The 10,536-nt window shown below is 38.0% G+C and overlaps 1 protein-coding gene across 5 annotated transcripts; it reads right to left on the minus strand.

Moving 5' to 3' along the window:
* Positions 1-2,596: 2,596 nt before the first annotated feature.
* Positions 2,597-9,945, minus strand: LOC120776702 (large proline-rich protein bag6-B). Of its 5 annotated transcripts, none has more exons than XM_040107592.1 (12): positions 9,160-9,945; positions 8,872-8,989; positions 8,402-8,598; positions 8,211-8,342; positions 7,504-8,151; positions 6,631-7,435; positions 6,488-6,541; positions 5,060-5,704; positions 4,166-4,759; positions 3,977-4,107; positions 3,656-3,925; positions 2,597-3,590 (listed from the first exon to the last, which is right to left on the minus strand). In XM_040107592.1, the coding sequence occupies exons 1-12, from the start codon at positions 9,223-9,225 to the stop codon at positions 3,252-3,254; spliced, it is 3,999 nt and encodes a 1,332-aa protein (XP_039963526.1). In that variant the 5' UTR covers positions 9,226-9,945; the 3' UTR covers positions 2,597-3,251. The 5 variants fall into 5 exon arrangements, with proteins under 5 accessions (XP_039963526.1, XP_039963525.1, XP_039963523.1 ...); XM_040107591.1 differs by having other exon boundaries at positions 4,166-4,762; XM_040107589.1 differs by having other exon boundaries at positions 3,656-3,886; positions 4,166-4,837.
* Positions 9,946-10,536: the final 591 nt, after the last annotated feature.

The raw sequence follows: 10,536 nt of genomic DNA on the forward strand, positions 1-10,536 counted from the left end.
CGGTCTGATGAAACTAAAATTAATTTGTTCGGTTCTGGATGGATGGAAAAATATAACTAAGACGCTCAAAAAATACTGCCTTCGATCCTAAACACACTAAAGACGGTCAAACATGGGGGACTTTCCGAATGGTATGCAATTGGTATTTAAACTTGTGCCAATCTGTTTCTTGTTCTTATGAACAGAAAACTAAAAAAAATCCTTTTGTTCCTTAAAATGAAGTATACTCATATCTATGTTAAAAAACAAAAATTAAATAAATATTACTTTAGTTCCTTACGAAATATTTGAAGACAACGAATACAACCAGGTTGTTGCTATGATTTTTTCCAACACTGTATAATTTATGGTCTTCGACGTTTTCTTCTGAATCTTACAAACTTATAAATCCTGTTCAGGTCTTTATTAAAATGTTTTCACTAACTTTTTTGATTGCATTATGTCAAAGCCACTGGATGGGAATTATAACGTGGCCTTCAAAGAGGGATATCAGCAGATGTCAGAAAGAATTTGTAAAGCAAATGTTAAAGCTATTTATGATATGGATTTCCAAATAGTTTATAGAACTTATCAGAGGGATTTATTTTTGAAAGAGCCAAGCATTAAAATACCTCTTGTTCGGGGCTAAAAGCAAAAAATTCTTGTTAAATGGTAGCCATATCAATAATAATGGGTGTATGTACATATAGTCCATAACTTTTTCTTTTCGAAATTTTTTTCAGAGAAAAAACTGTATTGTGTAGCACTGCATTAAAAAACCTTTATTTAAGAAACATACCGACGGTTTTCTAATAAATTTTCGACGAAATGTATGCCCAAATACATCGCTTGTATGGATATTATGAAATTGTTGTAGATGAAAATCATCTAGTGACGTGAAGAGAGTCTCAAAGGTCCTATTCTGTATTTCGATTCGAAAATATATTATATTTGAAATTCGGATCTTATTTTATAATTATGCGAAAATCGAGTTAGCGAATACCATAAATACGAATTCGTGTAATTTTTTTCGAATCGAGTTACAGAACAGAGCCCCTGAACGATAGGTAAAATAATTGTATATTGTGGCAGAAAACATTACTAATGTAATTTGGAGGCATGCAGTTGAGTCTACAGACCTTGGCCCTTTAAAAATTATGGTCCGTTTCGGTTACAACTACCCGACTTTCGTGGGAACATAAAATCGTATCATCTGAATCGGTCTAATGAGATAAGCTTGCTGATCAATTAGCGAATGACTAAATGTTTTGGAGGCGTTAAATGATAGGGAACAAATGTGTACTGACACATCTTCATGAATTCACGTCGTCAACAGCGTTTTGAACAATAACATGACTTTTTACTGCAGGCGGATTTTGCCGAAAACGTGATTTATATGAAGTCGTGCTTTCGAAACTGTAAGTGAAATATTTGATAGAAGTGACTAATAAAAATTTTATATTTATTTATATAAATATAGTATAATTAACATGCCTATGTTTAGCATGACTCTAAACACCTCTTTGCATGTCCATGCACCTCGATGACAACTTATCTGAACCTTACCACCCTAACAGGGGACTAGATAACCGTTACCACAACAACAGTAAGTAATATAAATTTCGATTGTGCCTCTAAATGTTAAACTTTTATTAGGATTTTTGACTTACCTTGGACTTTTTTATTTTAATAAGTCATAAAATAAGTTTTCTCTAGTTGTTAGATGGAATTTCGTCAGAATAAGTCTTAATGATATTGTTATGCTGAAAAATGAGGCGGGAATGTGTTAATGAGCTACAGTTTTGAATGAACTAATTGCAATTTAAAATATTATAGCATACCTTAGGGCGCAGCAACCAGCATATTTAGTTATTTAAATAATACACAATCATATAACAGTTTTGTTGCGAAGAAAAAACCTTAGGTAGCAGCATAAATCGTTTTGTGAGGCTCTGAAGTGAATTCTTCGATTTTTACTATGTCTGAATTTGTTGAACAAAGAAGTGCGATAATGCACTAACTCATACTGCATGGGTTATTCGTGATCATTTCACCATATTTTCACATATCGTGCCGCAACCACCGCTTTCGCCTGATTTGCCTTCCCGTAAGTTCTGGCAATTCAGCAAATTCACACGACCACTCCGAGGACACCGTTTTGACTCAATTGAGGACATAAAATCTGAATTGAAGAAGGATCTGATGGCAATCACGACAGAGGATTTTTCCAAGTGCTATAATGACCGGAAAATTCGTTGGCAGAAGTGTATTGCAGCGAGAGGGGATTACTTTGAAGCAGATGAAATGGACAAAATTCACCCTTCAATTTGATCACACTAGTATGTATAATACATATGTATATAGTATAAGCGTTCGTCTCGGTTTCCTAGATACAACTTTCCAAATTAAGATAGTTTAGTTCCCAAACAATTTTATGTTGTTGTAATTTTTGTAGAAAAGAAGAAAGCCACTTATGTAGGCTCCAACTGTCGTGATAATTTTCCTTCCCGCTTTTCATTACGTTGTTTTTCCTTTTCAATATAAGTGGCAACTCCTTGTGGCACTTCACTTTTTGCTTTAACGCTGAAATTTTTCCAATTTTTTGGTAGACTTTAAATTTATTTGCACATACAAGTGCATTGGATTATATTTTATTTGCCTTATTTTTTATATGCACTATACATAAATGTGTGAATCTTGTTAAAGTTCTTTGTTATGCGTCTGTTTTGCTTTCTCTAAATGTGGGTTGTCTGCCTTAATTAAACTTAGTTCTCAATATGCGTGAAATCTTAGTGTTTCAATTTATCTTTTTTTTCTTTAATAATATATGTATTAATATCGTATAAAGTACAATTTTCTTGTTTTTAATTAGTATTTTCTTTTGTTTTGTTTTCCACTAACGGCTGTTCTCTTTTTCCACCTGTTTCGCTGAATGCATAATTTATCAATAAGTAAACGCATAAACTTAAATAAAAATGATAAAAATAAAATATAGTTACATACAATCAATTATTTTTTTTTTGTTTTCGTTTTTGTTTTTGTATAACAAGTACCAGCAACTGCTTATTAACTGCCTCATCGTTCATTGTCACTGTCATTAAGATTTATTATTATATAACTTAGTTTCGTTTGAGTCACTTGTAATTCGCGTATACATGCTAATGTTTTTTTTTTCCTTTTCACCTCTTCTTCTTCTTTTTTGCTTTTCATGTTTAAATATAGTGTGTGTATGTATTTATGCTCATTGCCTACGAAGCACCAAACTATGATTTCTATTTGTTAACGAACTTTGCGGTATGCGGAAATTTCTCAGCTTTGTAATTGGTGTCTTTCTGCAAGCGTTCGCGCACATTCGTACGCACCGCATCCCTAAATGAAGTGTGCACCGTCGCATCGTTGGCGATTGCTTCTGTGATTTCCTCGGCCGTTAGTGATTCCGCTGCGGCTGTCGTGGACGCGCGTGGTCCCACAGTCTGTATGGCTTTGCGCACACTGCGTGCTACGAGTGCGTTGATATCGGTTGGCGGTTTGTTGTTCTGTATCATTTTCCTTCGTTTGGCCGACATGCCTGATATGTACGCATCCGAGAACGGTGTCTGATTTGGCGGATTCTGCAAGCGACATACATTAAATGCTTGTAATAGATGTTGACACATAGAAGTTAATGGTTACTTACTGCACTTTGTGTATGTAGATCACGTGTTATGATCGGCAACCAGTCAGTGGGGAAATTTCTATGCCACGGCTCGGAGCCGGCGTTAACGTTGGGTAATGGTTCGGCAGGCGCAAGTTCGAGTTCTACATCGTCGTCGGCGTCGGCGTCGTCGATGTCTATTGAGAATTGACTATGCGGGTTTGCTTCGGATGTAGACGCCACTTCGACCATTTCGACATCGGTTTCCAGGGGCTGTAAATTGAAAGGTTGCGGTGGAGTTACGAATGACTCCTGGTGAGTTATGGTGAGTATAAGAAAATAAATGAGAAATGAGAAGCTTACTGCATCTGATTGCGCCACGCTGGGTACATCTCTATGTACAATATATTGTTGTACATCAGCTGTGTCCGTGTTGGATGGATTCACTGTGTTAATGTACATGCTTAAGAAACGTAGAGCTTCACCTCGGAAATCTAAAATTATATATAAAAAGTTAGAGTAAACTTCATGAAATTTGGCTAAAGAACTTACATGACCGCGTCGGCACCCAGAGTAAACGCATCAATTGTACCCAATATTGTTGGGCATTATTGCGGCCCACACACACATATAACACGCTGTACAGACGTTTAACGAAGTCTTCGCAAGCACGTTTGATGCGCTGCTCGAACGCCGCCAAATTGCTCTGCTCATCGCGCACGATTTCGATGAATAGCGGCAGCATGTGTCGCAAAAGCTTCACGACCGAGTGCCGCGAGTCATACTCGGGCTTCTCATATTGTGGCAACAATTCCAGTGATTCACCAAACCAATCGACGGCGCGATTAACCGCCGGTGACATGGTCTCCTCGTTGATTGGACCACCGCCGAAGATGCGCTGATTAACGAAATTCTGTAGCTGAGTGCGCAAATTGCGCCGGTAGTTGTCGGTGTTAGCTGCACTGGAGGAAGCCGAGGAGGAGGCGGCGGCGGCTGCAGCGGTGCCGGATGTGGATGGCGCAGCTGGAGCTGTCGGAGTATTGCGATTTTGGCCAGATATTAAGTTACGCAACGAGAAGAAAGGGAGGGCTGGTCGCGGTGGCGGTGCCGGTGCATTGGTGCGCGTGGTACCTGAGGGCGCACCGCCTACTGTCGGTGTGGAACGTACATTTGGCAAGAGATCGGCAAATGCGCGTAGAGAGTGTGGATTGATCGTATTCGTGGCTAATAGGTTAGAAAAATTTCCATTTGGGAAAGAGGTTTTGAAAAATGGTGGAAATAGTTTATTGTTATTAATGGCAAAAGAACCAATTCAAAAGCTAAGTTAAGGTGAGCCAGTTTGCGAAATAAAGAAATCTTATTAAAATAGAAGAAGAAGCTAGTAGTTAACTACATACACTTTCCACCACTTTTTAGTATTTCATTTCACTTTTGCTTTGTACTCACTTATTATGTGCGGCGTTGCGTTATTCATGGAAGCATTTGCATTTGCATTGGCGTTGCCGTTGCCATTCGAAGGGGCACTGGCATTAGCGGCGTTGCTATTATTACCGTTCTCGGGCTCCCGAATGTGGTGACTATTGCATGGTAGGAAACGATCGAACGACGACATCATATTGGCTGGTATAAAGCGACCATTCCAACCGTTGGCCGGTAGGCCGCCGATCTGCAGTTGCGGGCGCGATGTTGAACGTGTTTGTGTGGATGTGGTTGGCAGCGTGCCAATTGCCAATGAAGCGGAAACGGGACGATAACCGCTATTAGGATTCAAAACTATGCCAGCGGCTGGTGCTGCATTGTTGCTATGATTATTGTTGGCATTAGCGCCGCTACCGCTGCCACTGCTGCTACCTGTTGCATTGGCATTTGCATTGTTGTTGCTATTATTCGTAGCAGCTGTTGCTGTGGCGTCTGAGGTTGTGGCAGCGTTTGCACGTTGCTGCTGCTCACCATTGCCATTGTTCCCATCACGCGCATTCACTGGCACACTTAATATGGTGGGTGGTAGGATTTGCACATGCAGTTCAGTGTTAATGGGCGCGGAATTCACCATAGCCTGAATAAGGCGTGACATTTGCACCTGTGGGTTATCTATAAAAGAAAACGAAGTATAATTGTTCAGAAAAATTCAAAGTTGTAAATTCAAGGCCAAAAAGGTAAGAAGAGTTGTAATTAATTGAGATTAGTGCAAAACGGAACGCCATGCATGAATATTGTTTAAAATTTTTGAAAACGAAATTTGTAACTTCGAGAATTATGTAGATGCAAAATAAGTTACAAAAAATAATAACATATAACCAACGAAAATATTTTATCAACAATTAAGAGATGTGTGGGTTTAAAATTAGTCGAAAATAATCGGTATTTTGTGAGCTTTACTTTTTCAATCGCAAATAGCCGTTTTCATATTTCACCTTTTACGATAAAAAAAAGCTACAATTTTTTTATTTATATGCATATGCATATGCATATAGAAAGGGTGTTTTTTTTAACTTTATTGTTCCTTTAAACATTTATCGATTAAAATCGAATAAATAAAACTCCCAAAAAGCGCACAAAGTAAAAGTAAAAAATACATATCCATATATATAATATTAATCGAAATTAAAGTAAATTTAAATGTGCCTATTAAGTGCCGATTTCGTTCCGAAAAATGGAAAAAACATTATTTACCATATCTATATACGTGCTTCAAACCCAATATTAATCGCCTTTTCATTTTAGTAATGATAAAAAAAAAAATGGCACGACAAACACAGATTTTATGGTCCCAAAACAATAAAAAAAAAATTTAAACACTAATAGTGAAAATGCATTAACTCAAAACAAAATCAAAAATGTAAAATTGAACAAACAGCAAAAAACAAAACCTACTGCCAAAATACAATCCGCGTCTCGGTTGGAGCATAATCTCTATGGCACTATCATCTATAATAATTGCAAAATGCATACAATATATATAAAATATACGCTAAAATACCAAATATTGCGTTTTACCAAAATGCACTTAGTCTTACCGTTGCTTTGCGTGGCCGCATTCGCTGCTGCCGCTGTACTCGTCGCATTCGGATTGGTTAATGGTTCATCAACCGGATCATCAATAGAACTACCACTGCCACTGCCACTTGCGCTTGCAGTTGTGCTGTTGCTATTACGATTATTATAGGCGCTACCATCCGCGCCACCGCTGCCAGCACTGCTACTACCACCACTATTGTTGCCGGCTTCGGCAGCAACAGCAGTATTGCCACCTGCTGTACTATTAGCATTACCGCTTGCAGTAGTCGGTGGTGAGAGGATGGTGATAGCATGATCCCGACGTGGTGATATAAAGGTGGCGCGTGAACGTGAACGATGTTGATTATTACCAGTGGCGGCGGTAGCGGCAGCCGCTGCAGCAGCTGATAAATAATTATTGGAATTAACATAACCACTGCTGTTGCCTGCTTCGGCAGTAACAGGAGTATTGCCACTTGCTGTACTATTGGCATTACCGCTTGCAGTGGTAGGTGGTGAAAGGGTTGTTATGGTGACAGCATGATCGCGACGTGGTGATATAAAGGTGGTGCGCGAACGAGGACGCTGTTGATTATTACCAGAGGCGGCGGCAGCGGCAGCCGCTGCAGCAGCGGATAAATAATTATTGGAGCTAACATAACCGCTTTGCTCAACCAATATCGGGCGACAAGTGAGAAAACGCGGTGCTGGCTGTGATACGTCCAACATCAAATCGGATATGGCATGCTGGGCATGCGACATATAGTGTAGCGCCTCGGAAACGCGATTGTAAAGCCGCTGTGCATTATCGCGATCGGTTGTATTCTATAATAATGTAATTATATAGAGAATTTTTATTTAATTTTTAGTTAGAAATTATAAACAATATACACCTCTTCCTCGTATGTTGGATCATTATTTAACAATTCGTAGAATTGCTGTATGAAAGGATTGAGACGAGTCTGTACAGTGCGCATTTGTTCGACCACTTCCGCCAAAACTCGTGTGTTGGTGCGGCGACGTGAGGGATTCTCCTCCGTGTTTGTACCAGTTGTTGTAGATGCACTCGAGATGTCTGTTGTAGATGCATCAGATGTTGTGTTAGTAGATGATGTGGTATTATTAGTAGAGCTGGTGCCAGTAGTGTCGGAAGCAAGGCTAAGATTAGCAGCAACTCCTTCGTAAGCATCATCAATAACATCTTCTATAATAACAGCAGCGGCAGCATCGGCATCGCCGTCAGCATCCACATCCGCATCAACAGAAGCATTACTCTCAGTTGCATCCATATTTGCCACACCTTCGGCACCATTCGTGGCGGCAGCTTCACCCTCGTTGGAACCAAAGACTGTGGGTAATTGCACTACAGTTACGTTTGTGTTGCTGTTGCGACGTAACGCTGCTGAGACAGCATCTTGTACCATTTCCACAATATTTTGATTTTGTGGCAAATCAGCAGCGGTAAAACCCACTTCAACTACAGTGGATTCCATGGTCCAGCTGCCTCGCGCCAAAATATCCAAAGAGGCGTTATTAAGACCCTAAAATACATAATAAGAGATATTAAAAGCATTTCATATTTTTATTTAGAACTATTTACCCGCTCCGGATCTTCCAAATAGGCGGCAATATTATTTGCACAGTCTAACATATGCCGGGCCACTGTTATGCGGTTCATACAAAATGACGAAGAAGCAGCAAATGGATTTACCTGCTGTTGCCCGTTATTTTGCTAAAACGGGAGTACAATTAATTTTAAATGAATACAGTTTGAAAATGCTTGACACTTACAACAGGATTCATTGGTATTGCCATAGTTCCAACAACCATGCCGTCTAGTGCTCTAAACAAAGGAGAATTCCGCATTCCGCGATTGTTGGTGCGTTCACGTGTGTTGGGTGTATCGTTCGAAGATGAATTGGAAGAAGAGGGACCACGCTGTGATGGCGGTGGACGCTCAGCCACGTGAACCACTTTTCCATCAACATCTATTATTTATATTGGTAGAAGAAAACTTAAATAACTTTCATGGCATCAAAAATGCAGAAAATAAATATATCAAATAAGCTAACCAAGAATCAATTGTGATTTTTTTTTTCGAATCTGAATAAATTAATTGGCAATGAAATTTGTTTAAATTAATTTAATATTCAGCATAAAATTTAAATTTTCGCATATTCAATTGTATCTAATCATAAGCTGTCTAAAAGTATTGTTTGTTTTTGTTTGGCTGCATTTTCTATTCATATATTTTGACTCACCGTATTCTTTCAATTGTTTCTCATCGGCAAGAACACGACCACAATAAATGATACGTTGTTGGTCAGCGGAAATGTTGGTTTTCTCAGCGATTTTGTCCTTAAATTCGCGAATAGTCAACTGTAGCATAGCAAAATAATGTGAATATATAAGGGAATATATTAATATGGTTAAACAATAGCGTTACGTTGTGCGGAGGCGGTCACTTGCAGACAACCCCTCCCCTTCATACTAGGGAGTGGTGATCTTTGACACGATTTAGGAATTTCCAATGTAAAGTGTCTACTTACCTCATTATCAATACTAAAGTCATGCGTTTGAGCATCGAGCGTTTTTACTCTTAAATTTATTAACATTTTGCGTGGTGACGGCACTGTCCTGACGAAACACCGAAAATGTTGGTTAATGTGGTGTAAGGTGTATAGCGCCTAAACGCGTCTAGCAATCACAGAAATATAATTAATTTATGCACGGTTATTTGCGTTTGAATGCGCCTTTATTATTACTTTCGTACTTTAACAAAATTCCGTTCGATTTGTTGTTGCTGGTGCTGGGAAATTTTTTTATTTTTCCAGAAAGTTTTTTACATCAGACGGTGAATGCAAACGTTGAAAATGTCAAATTCGCGCATTTGACATTTATTTGACAGTTATAAATGAGTGTGTTTTTTTAACACGATGTTTTTTTGCTATTTTATTTTAAAGATTCGCAACGTCTAGTCAAAGGTAAAAATATGCTTATGCTATCACTTTCACTCTATATTAATGCATCCAAGCAAACACATTAGTTGTGTTCTTTTCACACGCACACACAGAGCCTTCCAATTGGAGCACCTTGCTAGGCATTGATGGTTAGGGAAAGAAGTTTTATAGGCGGCGCAGAATAGAATTACTTTCACGGAGTTTTCTTAAGGTTATTGATAATACACTCATGAAATGGAATTGCAGTATGTTTTTCTCGCACTATAGTTTACCAAACTTTGTGTATTTATTGTAATTTGACACTTTTTTATTGTTTTTCTCAATCAAATTTCACTGCAAGTGAGAAATCGGCATTCGACTTTTGCTCCACAACCGAAATGCTACCGGACATAATAAAAAATTTGCGTTGCCAACTATCGTAGCAAATGATGCCAGAAGCCATTATCTGAAGTACTTTTAATATAAGTTTAAGAAAAGCAGCATATCAAACTAAATTTTGATTGTTTCGTGGTTGCTGTTATAATATTTGTGGTATATATAATAAAATATGCTGTGTCCATTATTTTGTTTAATCTGAACGACCAGAGAACGTAAAACATATAACAGAGGCGTTCAACATGATAGACGTTCTCTGCATATAATTCACGTTCACTGTCAGCGGTTTGCTATTGTGAATGATGCTTTGATTTTCAAAACAAAAGAAAACAGAGACTTAATTTATGGACGTTAATTGTTTTGCACCATTTAAATAATAATTGTTGACAAATGCTTTTTCGTGGTCTTACAATTTATTTAAAAAAAAAGTGTCAATAATTTCGTAATAAAATGAATGGAATGAATCAAAGTACAAATATATCTAAAAAACAAATAGACAAAATAATGTACATAACTTTCTTAAGGTGCAAGAATTTTTAAATTTGTGGGATCATACATAAATCTACATACATATGTATATATGTATGTATA

This window comes from Bactrocera tryoni, chromosome 5 (genome assembly GCF_016617805.1).
Source record: "Bactrocera tryoni isolate S06 chromosome 5, CSIRO_BtryS06_freeze2, whole genome shotgun sequence".
NCBI lineage: Eukaryota > Metazoa > Arthropoda > Insecta > Diptera > Tephritidae > Bactrocera > Bactrocera tryoni.

Coding starts and splice junctions, on each gene's coding strand:
- LOC120776702 (XM_040107588.1), bottom strand. CDS start 9,225: ATGTTAATAAATTTAAGAGTAAAAACGCTCGATGCTCAAACGCATGAC. Junction 8,343..8,401: donor CAATACCAATGAATCCTGTT/GTAAGTGTCAAG, acceptor CTCCCGTTTTAG/CAAAATAACGGGCAACAGCA. Junction 7,436..7,503: donor ATCCAACATACGAGGAAGAG/GTGTATATTGTT, acceptor ACATTATTATAG/AATACAACCGATCGCGATAA.